This window comes from Plasmodium chabaudi (genome assembly GCF_900002335.3).
Source record: "Plasmodium chabaudi chabaudi strain AS genome assembly, chromosome: 6".
NCBI lineage: Eukaryota > Apicomplexa > Aconoidasida > Haemosporida > Plasmodiidae > Plasmodium > Plasmodium chabaudi.
The window spans coordinates 62,434-81,895 of NC_030106.2; the positions used below are offsets into that span (position 1 = coordinate 62,434).

The window sequence follows — 19,462 nt, forward strand, 5'->3', positions numbered from 1 at the left end:
AATTCATTTTATAATAAAATTATTTTTTTAAAAAGGTTATATATATTATTAACTACTGTTATTAATAGAGTTTTTGAAAAAAAATAATAATCAGACATTAATAATCCTTGAAAACGACATCTTTATATAGATTACGAAAATAACAAATGATAATGTTATATTCAACTATTACATAAAAATACATATTTTATTTCATTGAACATAATCATTTATAATAATAAATGAATTTACTATTTATTGTTGTTTTATATTTATATGCACTTTTAAATATAGAGCAATGAATATCTGACTTTGGTTATTTTATAAAAAATATAAGACATTAATTAAATTTATCATTCTATAGTGTCTCGCTTTCTTTTATAGATAAAAAAAATCAACAAAAAAAATAAATTAATAAATGGCATAGGATCGGCCTGCATAAGTTTGTATATATTCAATAATGGTATTTTCACATTAACTGAATTTATAACTATTTCTGTCTTTTTTCCATCACCAAAATTTATAACTGATTTTGTATATTTTTTTTTATATTCTGAATTTATAGTTATATATGTTTTTCGTTTTCCATCACGTGAATTTATCACTGTTTTTATTGATTTTTTTTCATTAACCGAATTTATAATTATTTCTGTCTTTTTCCCATCACCTGAATTTATAAATCTCTTTTCCCTTTTCTTTCCACTAACCAAATTTATAACACTTTTCATGCTTTTTTCTTTCTTCAAATTTTTTGCCGATCCAAATGATAAATACTAAAGTAAAAACGGTAAAAAACATAACATATTTTTTATATTTGTAATTATTAAGTGACAAAAATTTTTAAAATGATATATTTAATAGTTGCGCATTCTTTACCTTATACGTAAATGCTAAAAAAATGAATATTGCAGCTCCTATAATACCAATACCTAGTATGTCACATTTTTTATTTGTTCCTATACACCATATTGATGGCTTTTCGTTAATTTTAACATCTGTTCCTGAAGGGTTATTTCCACTCCCTGTATTTGAAGGACTCATACCAGAATTTGGTAATGTACCTGTATTAATTGTTAGTGTTTGAATTCCCCCTTTTCCGGCGTTTGGATCAAGTTTCTGCAATGTGTTAGATCCGACGTTCTGAACAGTATCTTTGGAAACTTGCGTAGAGCTAGGTTGCTGTTGGGGAGGCGGCGTTTGTGGTGGATCTTGTATTGTATTAGACTGTGGTTGTGATGGTTGTGAAGTTACTGGTGGAGATGGTGGAGTTGTGGGCGGTGATGGAGATAGTGAAGGTGGTGGTGGATTTTGCTGTGATTGCTTAGATGTATCTGTTCCCCCCCTTGGACCATTGGATCCAGGTTGGTTATCATTTGATTGGGAAGAATTGCTGAATGGATTCAATTGATTAATTGTTTTATTAACAACACCACCAATATAATTAGTAGATGCAGTGTAAGTATCTGTAATATTGGTTATAGCGCTATCATAAGTATTTCTTGCCATTTTCATAGTGCTATCATAAGCATCTTTTATATTGTTCACAGTGCTATCATAAGCATGTTTTATATTTCCAACAGTGGTACTATATGCATCGTTGATTTGATTGGTGGCACTTATTAGCATATTCCTTGGAGTTTGATATATATCGGAAACACTAGGTAAATAACTTGTGGGAATTAAACTCATTCCCCAATTTCCTAGCCAACCTCTATTGGATTTTCCTGATACCTTTGTCCCACTACCTGGACTTCCTGTACCTCCTTGATTGCCTGTATTTCCTTGACCACTTAAACCTCCTTGACTGCCTGTACTTCCTTGACCACTTGAACCTCCTTGACTACCTGCACTTCCTTGACTGCTTGAACCTCCTTGACTGCTTGAACCTCCTTGACTGCTTGAACCTCCTTGATTACTTGGACTTCCTTGACCATCTGATCCAGTATTTATACCTCCTTTTCCACTATCTGGAGATCCTGATCCACCAGGTGATCCTCCTTGATCACTTTGTGCACCACCTGCTCCACCACCAGTACCTCCCTGCTTAGAGTTTGGATCTTGAAGTTGATTTACTGTGCTTCTTGAGGGATCTGATTTACTTCCAGTGGCTGCATTTCCTACTCCATTAAGTAGACCTTTTTGTGTACCAATTCCATCAGATGATGCGCCTGGTGTAGTTCCTTGATTTCCCGTCCCGGTTACTTGGGGAGTCGGTGAGGAGTCACCCACTTTGCTTGTTTTCGTTTGTGGGGTATCTTTTGATTTCCCACCTGAACCCCCTGGCACACTATTTGGATTTACTGAATCACCATTTTGATTCATTTGTTTGGCGCCGTGATTTGTCTGTTGACTAATGTCACCTTTTGGATTTTGGGGGTTGCTTACTATTCCATTTTGCATACCTGTTGATGCACCTGATGATACTTGTGTGTCTGGTGATAATGTTGCACCTGGTGATGACGTGACTGATGTTGTTGTGCCAGATGTTGTTGTGTCTGATGGTGATGTACCTGCTGGCGGTGTTGCATCTGATGATGATGGTTTACCTGGTGATAGTAGTGCTGCACCTGATGGTAGCGTACCCGATGGGAGGGTACCTAATTTTGGTGTATCTGTTGATGCTGGTGTACTTGCTCCAGATGATCCCGATGGTAATTTTTTTGGTGGGTGTACATGTGGTGGTTGTGCAGGTGGTGGTTGTGCAGGTGGTGGTTGTGCAGGTGGTGGTTGTACAGGTGGTGGTTGTTGTGGTTGTTGTGGTTGTTGTGGTTGTTGTGGTTGTTGTGGTTGTTGTGGTTGGTGTCCTTGTTTTGCTTGATGCGATTGTTGTACTTTTTTTTGTGATGCTCCTGATGGTGTAGGTACTGGTTGTGAATGTGGTGATGTTGGTTTTCCAGCTCCTGTTTGTGCAGGCCCTGGTTTTGCAGGTGGCAATCCAGGTTTTGGCGCTGGTGCTGCTGGTTTTGCAGGTGCTGGTTTTGCAGTTCCTGGTTTTGTAGCTACAGGTTTTGTAGCTGCTGGATTTGTACCTCCTGATTGCGGTGGTGATGGCACTCCCGCTTTTCCAGGCGTTGGAACTTTTCCTGATTGATCATTTGTTCCACGTGATGAATCTCCAGAAGGTTGCGTTTGAGTTCCTGTGATGGGTTTTTTAGAGTTCCCAGAGCCTTGCTGTTTACTCGGTGATCCTTTTGATGCAATTTGTTTTCCAAGTTCCTCATCCTGTGTTTTCACTTTTCCACATTCTTCATTATCAAAGCTAAGCACTTCACTATCCAATACAAAATATTTATCTTCATTTCCAAACGTTTTAAAAGGTTCAACACGCTTAGATAATAAACTTTTTGCTACTTTGTCAAGACTTTTATTATTAATAATTCTAGTCGATCTAAAATTTTCATACACTTTTTTTAAACTATCCAATAAATGTAGATATGGTTTACATCCGTTAACAGAATTATGAATGGTTTTATAATAGTTAACAGATTGGGATGAAGACTTTACAAGAGTATCTCTATCAGGATTTTTGACATTTTTATTGTATTCAGTAATTAGTTTACATATATAAGTAAGTAAGGTGTACATTGCGCTCATTTTCCAAATAGTAGCATCCTTATAAACTTTTTTATTATTTAAAACTCTCCAATAATTAAAATTCCCCATATAATTCTTTAAATGATTATTATAAGATTCTTCCAGAGTTGCTTTATAGTCGTTTTCTATCTTAAATAATTTATCGCTTAGCCACATCATAAAAAACTCAATATGCCGGTCTCCATTATGTCCTGTTCCACTTATATTCTTACCAGTTTTAGACAAATTTTGGTATAAATATGCTCCCACAGCGTTAATTCTTTCATAATTATTTTTACAAGGGCGAGGGCTTCTATTTTCATAAGGGCATCTATCTTGCAATGAACTGTTTTTATTAAATTTGTTCTCATCGACAACTCCATTGTTAAAATATTCATCAGCCTCGATAAGGTAACTACACTAAGAAAATATTTTTAAATTTTAAATAAAATAAATACTAATAAAAATATTGTTTAAATGGATTTTAATAGTGATTTGTAGATAGTGCGTCATTCAAATCATGTAAAGACATGTGTTTTGTTTAAAAAATATATACTTACTGCTTTATTAGCCATTGTAATGATATTTTATCTTTGATCTGTCGATATTCGGCATCATATTATTTTTATTTAAAATGTATTTACTGAACTAAACAAAATCTGCAATTAAGCACATTCTTGTTCTTTTGAATATTTAAATTAATATGTAATAATAATATAATATCATTACTAAAGGAATATTATGTTTACTTTTTATGGCAATTTATCTAAATCGCCTTATGTTTTAATTTATTTAAACATGCTTGATAATATATACATCTAATACCATTATTTTTATAAAATTTCGAATTATCCAATTATATATTTTTTGTAACCTTGCAATGGGTTTAAATAATCACATTTCCTTATAATTATAAGTTTAAACATAGAGAAAAACGATGTGTTCTCTCTCTTTTTTTAATAAAGCGATTTCGGAAAATATATTACTATAAATATATAAAGAATTAGAAATATATTGTCACTATAATTGTTAAAAATATATTTATATCTCATTATTGATATCATATATTGATATGAGTTATTATTCTTCATCTCATGCTGCATATTTTAATGTTATTTCTATTAAACATAAAACAAATTATCTATTAAAATTATAACATTTAAAAATAATTCAGCATTATTACTTTTTCTAAATAGATGATATATATTTTGTATTTATATTTTAATTAATAATATAAATGAGTACCTCATTTTAAATTTGCAATAACTTTGTATGCAAATATTTCTAATATACAAATAATTTTTATTAAATAATATTACACTGCATATATGTATATTTCTAAAATTAAAACCCAAAATGTGCAATCAAAGTTAATATAATTACAAATTAAAATAATATGATACCTAAATTCGTTTTAGAATAAGTTAATATATATGAAATGTATATTATCCTTTTCATTATTATTAACTATTTAATATATAAATATGACCTCCAATCTTAAGCTATAAAAACAAATTCAATAAAATTATTTGCCTATGATTTACTTAAATTTTATAGATTTACAATTTCAATATTAGCTCTTTACTTGTGGTAATAATAATTTTTTAGAAACAATATAAGTGGATTTACCATTCTAGTGCATATTTCTACTTAGAACCTAAACATATTATATATTACATATTTTATAATAAAAAATTTAGCTCAATATAGAAAACGATATTTTTATTCAAGTTATTAATATAATTAATACCATATGGGTTTGTAGTGTTCATACTACTGCATTAAAATTGCACTTAAGTATAAATTATAATAATTACTTTTTATCTTCTGCATCTGTTAATTTTTAATAGTATATATAATTAATATATATCAACGTATTCGAATCAAATTAATTTAATGATTTTGTCGTATTTAATACTTTATCTATTGTTATCATTGTCGATTTTTTATGCCATTGTATAGTACAACAGAATAATTAATACGCTTAATAAAAATACTTTAAACCAAATAGTAATTTTCCTTGTTTCATTGTTTTAAAGTATAACATTTTAGAACATATATATTATTTCTTAATGCCAATATATTTAAATTTTTTTAAAGCTTGTACATATATAATAACCTAATATAAATATTATTAGTTCAAATAAAATTTATTATTATTTGCTTTCTCGATCAAATTAATATTTAATTATATGAAGTTTCCAATATAAAAAAATATTTCAATATTAATTGTGGGAGAATATTTTACTATTTTATATTTATAGGTATATAACAATTCGAGCTCTATCTATCATATTTTTTATAATTAATAGAACCAAATATGATACAAAATTTTAATAATACTCTCTTATGAAATTATATTGACTTTTTAAAATATAATTTATTTGTACCTCAAAGCTATAAAGTTTAAAAATTAATAATGATTGATCTAATGATAGCCTTTATGGAAAATAAGTAAAAGCTTACAAAACTATTTCTACTGATATTAATTAATTTTAATACAAATGTAAAGGAAATACAAAAGGAAGTAGTAAATACAATTAAAACTTAAAAAATATTGTATATATAGTTCCATTTTTTATATATTATTAAAAATGTTAGAAGCATAATAATATTTTATAAACATTGCTATGTTGTCGATTCTTGATCTATATTCCTGGCATATATATTTTATGACTATCTATTATATATTGGTAATATGCTTAATTAACATTAGAAATGTATCCATTAACTTGAAGATGCATTATAATGTAGGGAACAGTTCCAATGAATCATCTTATAATTAATACCAAACCTCATATATAATGATATTATTACAGTTCTGTTGGCGTAATATAATTTAAATTAAAATAACGACACAAATAAAATTTTTCATCAAATAAAGAAATGTATTGTGTTATGGATAATTCAACATAGTCCATGATTAACACGTTTTATATAATAGACAATTATGGCATAAAATAATACGACTTCATATATAGCCAATATCTATATTAATATATGCAATATAGTCATTTTATTTTAATCATATCAAATCAATATTGACACCTAATTATACTTATTATAACATATGAAAAAATGTTATGCATCCTCTTTCGTATTAATGGCTATGCTCCATCAGGGTGGCGATATTTGGGCATAATATCGAGATTGATCATACAGGGGTGGCATATATATATAATAACCATTTATAGACCAATAAATGTGATTAAATTATAAACAGATTATAAAAATATGCCTCTAACCCAAAACATAGATTCCATAGAACAAAACTATAAGTCATAGTACAGAACCCTGACAAAAAATCCGAATTTCCCAAAATGCAGCGCTAAAGTGGAGCCCTAACTCAAAACAAAGCAAACCCCAAAATGTAAAGCATAGAAAAAAAATACACATTATGCGTTTTATTTATTATTTTGTGTCTAATTATCTTCATTCTTAATTAACACCATTCCTCAAACTTAATTTAATTTATTTTATATAATAATGCAAATATATTTTTAAGAAGTTTATTTTTTGGATATTCTATATAACGTACATTTTATGAACAAATATAACATAATGTTTTTTAGAGTTTATAATATATCTACAAATATTAAATAATAAAATGTATTAAGCACATTTTTTTTTTCGTGTCTTGATAATTTTAAATATTACGAACAATAACCTATGAAAATACTATCTCATATCCATTTTGAAAATACTTAAAAATATAGATTTAGTTTTTTTTGTTCTGCTATTTGTGACCATTTTTATTTTGTTAATGTATGCTAAATATAATAGCATATGTATTCACTCAATTATGATAGTAATCTAAATTATAAATACAAAATGAAAAAATTAACTTTTTAGATATCCTTGTAAAGTTTACGGTTAAAGTTATATCATAAATTTTAGCAATATGCTACTAATTGTAGACAATAGTTTTGAGGTAAATAAAATGCTTATTACTTTAAATAAAAAAATATGTAAACATTTTTATAGATTTTCATATCATGCATAATTAATGCCATATATCATTAGCAGTTTTAAAAGTATTACATCTATTAATAATATTTCTTTCTAGAGAATAATTATATTTTATACTTGCTATAATTAAAAAATTATATTAATAATATATATTTTTTTTTTATTGACACCAATTTAAATATACTTGTTATTATATCGAAGTAAAAATAAAAAAACATTTTTTGGTTGTCGTTTTTTTTCGGTGCTTTTATATATAAATATGCTATATACATTACATTTAATCATTAATATTTTTTAAGTAAAACCATTATGTAAATCATTATTTATTAATAAAAAAATAATATGTAGCAATTATATATTTTTTCTTATGCCATATTTTAATTCCCAAAATTAAGAAAATTAAATAAAACAAAAAATAAATTACCGAAAACAAACAATATATAATAATTTGGATTTATTTTATTATATCAATTGTAATTTCATCTGATTACATGAAATACTGGAAAAACTCCGAAAATAAAATAAAGAACTATAATTATACATTTTCCATTTCTTATAATTTATTTACGATTTGTTATATTATTATGACATACATGCATTTATATTAATATTATTTCACACTGATGCAATACGTATGTAGAGTTTGCATATATAAATTTGTATACAGCCACAATACGATTACTATGATATATTTTTTTGTGTTAATAATTTATATACATACATTTGGAAAATAAAATTTTAATTATATATATGCATATATTTTGTCTATAAAAAAAATATATATTTTTAATTGTATCATGGATTATTATATTCCATAATAATGGTGATGGAAGACGGTGAATTGAATAATGACAAATTAAGAAATACAAAATGCAATTTAGATGGTGATCCTAAGATTGGTTGGTTACGTAATAAAAATGGTTTACTTTTAAAAACATACGCGTGGATAGTTCAAAACCCTATAGGAAATGTATTGTTAATACATGGATTCAAAGTTCATACTCGATTAATTTTTATGAGAAAAAATTTAAAAATGTCAAATAACAATGAAGGATTAGTAATAGACAATAATAATCGCTATATTTATAAGGATAGTTGGATTGAAAAATTTAATCAAAATGGTTATTCAGTATACGCGTTAGATTTACAAGGGCATGGCGAATCACAATCATTTGGAAAAATAAGAGGCGATTTTAGTTGTTTTGATGATTTAGTTGATGATGTATTCCAATATATGAATCAAATTCAAGGTGAAACCCCAAGTGATAATAAAAAGGGTGATGAACCCCATAATATAGTAACAACTAAAAAAAAGAAGCTTCCTATGTATATTGTTGGGTATTCGATTGGAGGAAATATTGCTTTAAGAATATTAATGTTATTAGAGAAAGAAAAAGAAGACAGAACTAAGGCGCGAAATTCAAATAACTATAAAAATAGTAACACCAGGCTAAGCAATTCTACTAATATTAATGATATTGACAATGGTATGTATGATATGAATAATTCAAATAATTATGGTTTCGATAAATCATGTTCTAGTATCTCTGCTGCGACAAATGCTATTGCTAGTGATAATCATGAAGAATGTTATGATAGTTTCGATAAATTCAATATTAAAGGCTGCGTATCTTTGTCTGGTATGATAAGAATAAAATCAGTATTGGATCCTGGAAATATATCATTTAAGTATTTTTATTTGCCTTTAGCAGACTTCCTGGCTTATGTCTTACCTAATCCACGAATTTTGTCAGAATCACGTTATAAAAAGCCCGGACATTTTGCTAATATGTGTAAACATTATATATTTCGAAATATTAATGGAAAAAAATATAAAACTATGTCTGAATTTATAAAAGCAACGGTAAAAATGGATCGTAATATTAATTATATACCAAAAGATATTCCTTTATTATTTGTGCATTCAAAAGATGATAGTATTTGTTCTTATGAATGGACAGTTTCGTTTTATAATAAATTAAATGTTAATGATAAGGAATTACATGTTGTTGATGGTATGAATCATGATACAACGATAAAACCAGGAAATGAAGAAATTTTAAAAAAAATTATTGATTGGATTTGTAATTTAAGAACGAATGATGAAAACAAATAAGACGATGAAATATAAAATCCGCTTTAATAATGCTTATATTAATTATTGTTTTGTATTTTTATAAACACAAATGTAACTTTTTCGATTAATTTTTTAAGTCAAAACAAAAAAAGATAATAATAAATATATTATGTCCTTTTACGTTATATATATGTTCTTTTTTGTTTCAAATTGTTTTTTTAAATTAAATTTGTATATAGTGTTTTTTGTTGCAATTTGAAGGTATGTATATAATGTTAATTTGTGAATTAATATGAATTAAAATTAATTATGTAATAGCTTTTAATTAACTTTTATGCTCTTATAATTAATAAAATGGCAATTAAAATAATTTACATTTATTATTTTCTGTTTCTTTATATGTAAGACAATTTTAAAGGCAAAAACGAAGAATCAAATTTAGTATTAGAATATCGTTTTTAAAATAAAATACTGTTGAAGCAATTTAAATTGAACAAGTATTATTACGTAAATTTCTGGAAAGACATTCTCTAGATGTGTATACATGTTTTTTATATAGTAGCATTGGTTAGTGGATATACGTGTTTCATAAGGAAAATAGACAACCGATTTCTTATATTAATAATATTACTATTTTGCATATGTAATATAGGTTAATTTATAGCGTATTTATATTAACTTGCTCGTGTAAAAGCTATACCATTTACTGTGCTTGATATAAATATATTTTGTAAAATTATCAATAATAGAACAAAAATAAAAATAAGTTATAAGACAGAATCTACATTAAAATGCCAAACGATATATTTTATAAATATACATGTAAAATATAAACAATCAGTGCTATTTATAATAAATAAATTCATGAAATTGCATATTAATATTACAGAGTTCAGGGTTATATTAAATTACATTTATTATAATATTTTCATTTTATGACTATTTTTATTTAACAAAACCTCTTATTTGTACGCCACATTTTTTAGCTTAAATTATAGCTTCCTCGATAAAACTGTAATAAATATTTTATATATAGAGTTATCAAATTATAATCGGATTCATTTTGCGTAATTTGCATACTCTATAATATGGGCGAATTAATATCCATATTTTATAATATTATGAAATAAATTATATATATTTTAATATACAATTATAAAATGCAAATACCCCAATATAAATCAAGATTCGACAAATCGACGTTATTTGTAACACAATAACGATTTATGAAAGCATTTTTTATAATGTCTAAAAAAATATATATTAATAAAAAAGTATATTATAAGAAATTATTTCATTTCCATAAAAAATTCACTTTTTTTTTATTTCATTATTTTATGATGTTGTTAAAATTTTAATTTATATTAATAGAAATATTTTTGCATACTTTTATTTATTTGTCATAAAAATATAATATTAAATTATCATTCATCAATTAATAATATTTATGGTTGATATATATTATATTTTAAAACAGTTAAAATGACCAATTATGATATATATAATTTAATATAACCCTAAGCCTTCCATGTAAAAAAAGGCATAAAAAATTTATATAGCGATATTTTTTTTCTTAAAATATAATAAAAACCGTTTTTTATATTTTCATCTACTTTTTAAGTAATTAAATTAATTTATATAAAGTAATAAAAATATAACAATTTTTTTAATTATAAAAAACATTTATAACACTATAATTAAGATTTAACAGAATTAATCTTGTTCAAATATTAAACATAAAATTAAATATTATTTTTATGTAATATAATATATTTGTTCTTTACTTTTTTTTGTGTTTTGTAATATAAATTTGTAATCTTTTTTTATCGTTTTTTAATTCCCTCAAAATGTTTGTTTAAATCTATATATATGCTATATTGTAATATCAATATTAACTTCAAGTTACTAAAATATATATTGTTTTTGTATTTTCTTGCTAATATATATATATATATATATATATAAGCCATTGCGTTTGAAGTGAATATCTATATAATAGAATCTTGTAATCTTATATTTCAGTTGGAAATAATGCAAAATAAGCTTTACCTATATATAACTGCAAATAACCACTACTGACGATGAAGGCAATACCATTAGGGCTAATTTCCTCAATAATATTTAGTATAGTTTTAGCAAAAAACAGTTCGGAATCAGAGTCCACCACGGGTTGCGTAATATAATAAATAAGCACAATAATGCATCATATTATATATGTCCATATTAATTGTTTTAATTTTGTATATAAATATAATAATAAATTAACATAAAAATATTTGATATATTTTTAATTTTGTTATTTTTTTAGTTTCCATTATATAGAAAAAAAACAAAGAAAAACGATAAAATAGATGAACCAGTTGAAGATACGGGTTATGACCCTGATATTCCAGATCTCCAATTTATAGATGAATACTATCCAACGGTAATGGAAATTTGCAAAATACCCAAACCTATAGTAGGTGAACTCTTTACTTCAGAAGACGATGATATTACCGTTGATGAAGTGACCGGATTTTCAAGAAGAAAATATGATCCTCTGAGGATAGGACGCTATTTTAGACCATATGAAGAAGCGTTTGAATATAGAAATAGTTATATTGTGATACCTTTTAGGGACATTCATCATTACAATGAAATGGCCGCATGTGGTAGAGCTTTATTCCACCCGGCACCACCTAAGATACCTGAAAAACTGGAATTACCTGAAAAACAGGAATTACCTGAAAAACAGGAATTACCTGAAAAACTGGAATTACCTGAAAAACAGGAATTACCTGAAAAACTGGAATTACCTGAAAAACAGGAATTACCTGAAAAACAGGAATTACCTGAAAAACTGGAATTACCTGAAAAACAGGAATTACCTGAAAAACAGGAATTACCTGAAAAACAGGAATTACCTGAAAAACAGGAATTACCTGAAAAACAGGAAATACCAGAATTACCTAAGATACCTGAAAAACAAAAATTGCCAGTAGAACAAAAGTTAAGTGCAATATATGGAGAAGCCTCAAATACGCTATATAAAGATACAAAAGAATTAGATGAAGTTGCATCACATAGCGAAGATGGAGAAAATGAAGAAATATCTGAACAGAACAATCACCTATTGTGTACCAATCCAGGAGAAGCAATAGAAGCGGAAAAACTTATGAACGAAGCTATAATACATTTAGAGCATCATGCTGCAGATAAAGATGGTTATGAATTCTGTAAAGAATATGATTTTTACAGTATGGTTTTATATCAAAAAAAACATGAGGGTCATATAGTTCAAAAACTGAGATTAAAATATTATAATTTCAATAAGGTATCAATTAACGAATAATTTTAAATTTATAAGACAAATTAAAATTAAAAAATAATTATAATTTATATGTATATATCTTTCTTTGTTTCCATTAGTATAATGATACAATAAACGACGTGTGGTATCCTGGTCGTGGCAATTCTTGCAATGATCGCTTTGTTAAAAGTATACAAAACATAAATAATTAGTCAAATTAACATATTATCGTTACTATTTATTCGACATATCGTGATTTATTATTGCCATTGTTATATAATACTATTTATTGTTTCCCATATCTTCAAATTCATGATATTCTAATTTCATCTATGCCATTTTATAATATTGATTTTTAGGAAAAATTGCCCGTATGTACAATCCAAATTTAGTAGTAATACACCAACGTTACAAAGATTCGGCTTTTGGTAGCTGGAAATATTTTTATGCTTTAGCTGCAAAGATCGAAGTAAGGAATTATTTTTTTTTTCGTCCCCCCCCAAATCATATTTTTCATGTATTTACAATAATTTATACAATATATTTTTATTAATTTTGCAGATATCAGAAAAAAAAACTATAATTGTCATGACTTCAGCAAATATAAATGATCATAACCCTTCTGGTAAAGAATATAAAAACGCAATAATAGAAAGCGCAAATTCATTCAAAATTGACATTGATTCTGAAGATGATATTCGACGTGGAAAATTAAAAAAAACGTTTGTTAACATAGCTGGATACATAATTGAAAAAAAATTAGGATATGTTGATGTCACCTATGTCGAATCTGTAAGCAATATACAAATTTTAATAACTTATTTCAACAACTTTAAAAAAATATTGTTTTAAATAAATGCACATGTTTATAATATATACTATAATGTGCAAAAATTTTAAACATTTTATATATTTATCCATTTATGTTTTTTTTTCTTAGATTGATGGACATTCTCCCACTCACCTAAAACGTGTTATTATGAAGGGTTTATCTTGTTTTTTCCCTATTAATTAAAAATATATTTATATATATTTTTCAGTGCCATAATATTGGAAGATTCATGTTAATAAAATGTTTTATTTTCATGAATGTCATTTATTTAAATTGCCATCATAGTGTGTTTTTTTGTTTTAAGAATGTTTTCTTTGTATATAAATTGTTTGTCTTTTAATATTAGGGTGTATCTATATGCATTATTTTTGTGAATACTATAAACATAAATGTTATTATTTATGAGAATATGTTATATAATCCATTTCATATTAGCTTATGCCTTTTTTTAGTTGCACATTTGATTTTTTGAATTTCATCACGTGATTAAACATATGAGGACGCTCATATAATTAATCAACATTTATATACAAATAAATATGATCAAATTATAAACAAATTAATAAAAATATGCCTCTATCCCAAAACATATATTTCATAGAACAAAACTATAACTTATAGTACACAATCCTGACACAAAATATGGATTCCCCAAAATGCAACTCTAAATCTGAGCCCCAACCCTCAATATAGCTTATAATTATATTAATAAATGTGTTTAAATTAAGTTTATTTAAAATCATTATAAATATTAACTAAAAATTAGTAGATTAAAAATTCATTAATATATAACATGTATGCATGGAAATAAGAACAAATTAGTTTTCGGCAAATACTAAACATAGAAAGTTCATTATATATTAAATTAAAAAATATATAATAATAAAACAAACAATAAATCAAATTTAATTATTCTATAAAATGTAAAAATTGTAACTTTTGTGCTACAAAATATTAAATATATTATTTTTAATTATTTAAACAAATATAATAACAAAGAGCGATTATCTTGATATTTTTTATATTTTTCGTCTCAAATTAATGGTATCCCAATATTTCTTAGCTTTGTAAAGCCCATGCGGCATACATACTGCTATTAAGCACACTCCTCCTGATATGCATAGCCCCAAAAAAACTGCGGTCAATGACATTACCTTCTTAAATGTGTGTGCTTTTCCTTTTTTTAAATTTATATCATTTATAAATTCCTTATAATTAGCTCTTGATGTAATTTGATTATAATAATTGTCAAATTCATCATCGTTAATCTCCAAAATATTTTCATAATTTTCCAATTGTTTAAAATTTTCATGCTCTAATACAGAATTATTTTCATCTTTTTTTATTATTCTTATATCATGTATCGGTTGTATTGCTAATTCACTATTCCTTTTATTATCAATCTCTTTTTCGAATTTTTCGAATTTTTTTTGCATTTCATAAATTATTTTTATCGTTCTCTTATCTACAGGATTTAAATTGGATAATTTTTTTTCTTCTTTATGCTTCCTTATAAGTGAACTTATAGCATTTCGAAGATTTGCTATTTCATCATCATCATTGCAGTCATTAAATTGATTTGAAAAATTCGAATTTGATTCATAAAAATTATTTAAATCAAACTGGTTGTCTGCATCTTCTAATATTCTATTATTTCTATAATTTATTACATTCCTTTCACGGTCTATGCTTCTCTCATTTACATAGTATAATTCCTACAAAGAAATGAAATATTTATTAATATATATAATTAATTTTAATTGGTTCTTTAACTTAAATGTATTAACAATACATGAAACAATAATTAAGGTTAATGTAAAACAAATATATACGAAAACTATAATAAAATAATGTGCAACTTACATTTTTGGTATATTCAAATGAACAAACAATAATTGAAAAAAGAACAAATTTTAAAATGCTAGCTTTCATTTCTAACTTTATTTATTAAATAAATGAAATAATGATGATAGCTTCATATTTATTAGTTTTTTGTTCTAAAATTTATAATAAATAAATACATCATAAAATATGTGGAATTTATTTCATTTATTAATTTTTTGCATTTTTAACAAAATTAATTATGTAACTGTTGTAAATAAATTTCGTTATTTCCATTAAAAGTATTTATGATATAAATATTACATCTTTTTCAAATCAATATTAATTTTTCTCTAAAAGATACAAATTTTTAATATTTTAATTATAAAAATATACATGTATATAATAATTTTTCCATAAAAAATATTTTTTGAAAATTGGTATACAAATAATCTTTTAATATAATTTATAATATATTGGTATATTTAATGATACGGTTCTAATATTTTATAAACTTATATTTTATATTATTTTTTACATACGAAAAAATTAATAAATACTAATTAAAATGATAAAATATTAAATACATATATTTTTTATATGAATAAATTAACAAATCATCGTTGTTATTTATATCTGAATACATTCATATTTTTACATTTATCAAATGTTTAATATTATTTAATAACATTTTATATTTTATTCTTCTTCGTTTTTTAAAATATATGACCTCCGTAGGTAGACATGTAATAATTTTGCTTATAAATATATTTCAAAATATACAACATCAAATATATGATTTCTATTAAAATAGTATAAAATATACATTTTTTCAAATGCAATTCAAACGAATAATCAAATTACATATTCAATCACAAAAATAATACATATAGATCCAATATATTGAAAGAGATACTAATTTTATTATATGAAACAAAAAAATGAAGTACACTTAATAAGTAAAGCTTTATTTTGTCGTATTCATTTAATAGGCGCTAAGATACCTTTTATATTTAAACAATACAATATTTTGACTTTTATAAATAATAATTAATGATAAAGAAATGTTATATTTAGTTATAATAGAGAATTCCATCATATAGAAAATTTGTTTTATGTTTTACTATAAAATATGAAAAGAACCTTAGTCTGGTTCCCACATATAAATATTAAATATTATAATAGGCAAATTTACTATTTAGTATTCTTTAAATGTATACATATTTTAAATTGATTTCAAATATAAGTTAATTGAATTTAGAATTCTAAACAATTTAGTTTTCTTTTATAAACAAAAAAAAATAAATGAATAAATGATGCAGGATCAGTCTACATAAGCTTGTATATATTTAATAATGGATATTTTCCCACATAAACGGGATTTATAGACTTTTTAGTCTGTTTTTTTTGATTATACGATTTTATAATTATTTGCATCGGTATTTTTCTTCCAATTGAATTTATAACTTTTTTCATGTTTTTTTTTCTCTTCAACTCCTTTCTCCATCCATATGACAAATAATAACATAAAATTATGAAAAATATATAATATTTTATAGTGGGAATTATTTTAAAAGTGTTATATTTACTAATTACGCATTATTTACGTTATACATAATTAATAAAATAATAGGCATTAAAACAATTGTAATAACAATTTCAGTTCGGTTATATCATTCAGATATATCTTTGGTTTTTACTAATTGTGGTATATTTTCTTTTGAAATTGTTCCAAGGTCTTTTGATTTAATTTCCATATTAGGTGCTTTACTGATAGGATCGACTGATGATTGGGGTTGCTTCTCATGGGTTGAATCAGAAGGATTTACTTGTTTACTATTTGATGAGTCAAGATTTTGTGTAGGAACTAACCCTTGTGAATTATAATTATTTTGACCAGTTTGCCAGGGTGGATTTTGTGGTTCTGGATGTTTTTCATCTGGCAAAGAAGGGGTCGATTGAGGCCCATTTATATTACTTGATGGGTCATTCTCTAATGCTTTATTAAGTTGCTCATTCACATAACTAATCGTGTTACTAGCAAAATTTCTAGATTTATCGTAAACATTTTCTAAGGTTGACGACGCCTTTTTATATAAGCTATTACCAATATCGTATATGTATTATAAAAAGAGGAACTATACGTTTCAAATGTATTTTTGAATATATTAAAAATATTTTGTAACTGCATATTTCCTGAATCTTCTTGTTGTTTCAGTGAATTACCTTGTGTAATATTTTGATCGTTCTGGTGAATCGGTGGATTTGTGGTTTAATATTTAAACCTCCTTTTCCAACATCTTGACTTCCTAAATTATTATTTGCATTTTCTGGCGCGTCACTTGAATTTTCTTGTTTAGGGGTTGAAATTTGATGTTTACCATCTTATGATTGTTCTGGTTTATCTATTATATCATTCCCTTGCTTTCCTATTTCATTTGCTGTATTATGTTGGCCACTATCTAAACCTTTTGATGTATCCCCTTGGTTTGATAATTGCCCCACTGCAGCATTTGATACACCTTGAGAATCGAATGCCCCTTTTTGAATCGTTGTGGTTGTTGTTGGTGGTTCTGATGGTAGTATTTGCTGTGGTGATTCAAATGATATAGGCTCTACAGATTGTGGGACTTTTGACACTGTCTTGTTTTTTTTTCTCAGCATTTGAATTTATTTGTTTGCTTTGTATGAGGGCGATTTTTTAAATTAACACTAGTACACTTTTAAGACTACGATTTCGTTTGCTCCTAATAAGAGATGCTTTTAAATTATTTAACAAATTAAAATATGAATCACATTCTTTAATATCACTATAAAGACTTGTATACTTATTATGAAATATTATAGAATCATTAATAAAATTAATAATATATGGCTTAGTAGTGTTAATACGAATATTATCACATTAAAAACATGCTTAACTAAAAATTATATTAATTAATTTTTCAGGTTATATACGTTTTCAGTCTTTTCATAGGCTAAATAATATATATCCATGTATATAAATCAAATAAAATAATAGATTTATTCGTATTCAATATGTTTATCTATTGTTACCATGATTAATGGTGCTATATCATTGTATGTTACAACACTACAATTAATGCACTCAATATAAATACTTTAAGTCAATTAGTAATTTCCATGGTTCATTGTTTTAAAGTATAATATTTTAGAACATGTATATTATTTCATAATAACAATGTATTTAAAATATAAATTTATAAGTTTGTGTATATATAATAGCCTAATATAAATATTATTAGTTCAAAGAAAATTTATTACTATGCGTCTTTTCGATAAAATTAACATTTAATTATATGAAGTTTTTACAATAAACAATATTTTAATATTCGTTTTGGCATAATATTTTATTAGAGTATATATAGGCATATAATAATAGCATTATTATTTCTATCATATTATTTATAATTATTAAAACAAAATATGATATGAAATTTTATTAGCATACATATATTTTATTTTTTAACGATTTTAAAATTTAATTTATTTATACCGCACAATTATGATGTTTAAAAATTAATAGTAATTAATCTAATATTATGCCTTTATAGTAAATAAATTAAAGTATATAGAACTATTTCTATCAATATAAATTATAACATTAGCATGAAATGATACTATATGTAATCGAAAATTAAAAGGATAGTATAAATATATTTATAATGTATTTTTATGTATTATTAAAAATGTTAGATGCATAAAATGCCTTTTTAGATAACGTTGTGTTATCAATTCTCGATCGATAGTTCATGAATCTATATTTTATGGCTATTTATTATATATTGATAATATGCTTAATTACCATTAAAAATATGCATATTAACCTGAAGGTATATTATAATGTAGGCAATTGTTCCAAATGAATCATCTTATAACCCATATTCAGCCTCATATATAA

The 19,462-nt window shown here is 25.0% G+C and overlaps 4 protein-coding genes and 1 pseudogene across 4 annotated transcripts, besides 1 other annotated feature; 2 read left to right on the forward strand and 3 right to left on the reverse strand.

The window, feature by feature from the left end:
* Positions 1–332: 332 nt before the first annotated feature.
* Positions 333–4,127, reverse strand: PCHAS_0601600 (CIR protein; the record flags this gene model as incomplete). Its single annotated transcript, XM_016797418.1, has 3 exons — positions 333–752; positions 856–3,972; positions 4,113–4,127. The coding sequence occupies 3 exons, from the start codon at positions 4,125–4,127 to the stop codon at positions 333–335; spliced, it is 3,552 nt and encodes a 1,183-aa protein (XP_016653376.1).
* A 4,214-nt stretch (positions 4,128–8,341) lies between these two features.
* Positions 8,342–9,637, forward strand: PCHAS_0601700 (lysophospholipase, putative; the record flags this gene model as incomplete). The annotated part of the gene is made up of 1 exon (XM_740811.2): positions 8,342–9,637. The coding sequence occupies one exon, from the start codon at positions 8,342–8,344 to the stop codon at positions 9,635–9,637; it is 1,296 nt and encodes a 431-aa protein (XP_745904.2).
* A 2,042-nt stretch (positions 9,638–11,679) lies between these two features.
* PCHAS_0601800 (fam-a protein) lies at positions 11,680–13,902 on the forward strand (the record flags this gene model as incomplete). The annotated part of the gene is made up of 6 exons (XM_016797420.1): positions 11,680–11,772; positions 11,907–12,911; positions 13,007–13,076; positions 13,247–13,356; positions 13,449–13,679; positions 13,828–13,902. The coding sequence occupies 6 exons, from the start codon at positions 11,680–11,682 to the stop codon at positions 13,900–13,902; spliced, it is 1,584 nt and encodes a 527-aa protein (XP_016653377.1).
* Positions 13,903–14,738: 836 nt separating this feature from the next.
* On the reverse strand, positions 14,739–15,651 carry PCHAS_0601900 (fam-b protein; the record flags this gene model as incomplete). Its single annotated transcript, XM_016797421.1, has 2 exons — positions 14,739–15,434; positions 15,583–15,651. The coding sequence occupies 2 exons, from the start codon at positions 15,649–15,651 to the stop codon at positions 14,739–14,741; spliced, it is 765 nt and encodes a 254-aa protein (XP_016653378.1).
* Positions 15,652–17,213: 1,562 nt separating this feature from the next.
* On the reverse strand, positions 17,214–18,204 carry PCHAS_0602000 (annotated as a pseudogene).
* Positions 17,214–18,204: a sequence feature (hypothetical protein, pseudogene).
* Positions 18,205–19,462: the final 1,258 nt, after the last annotated feature.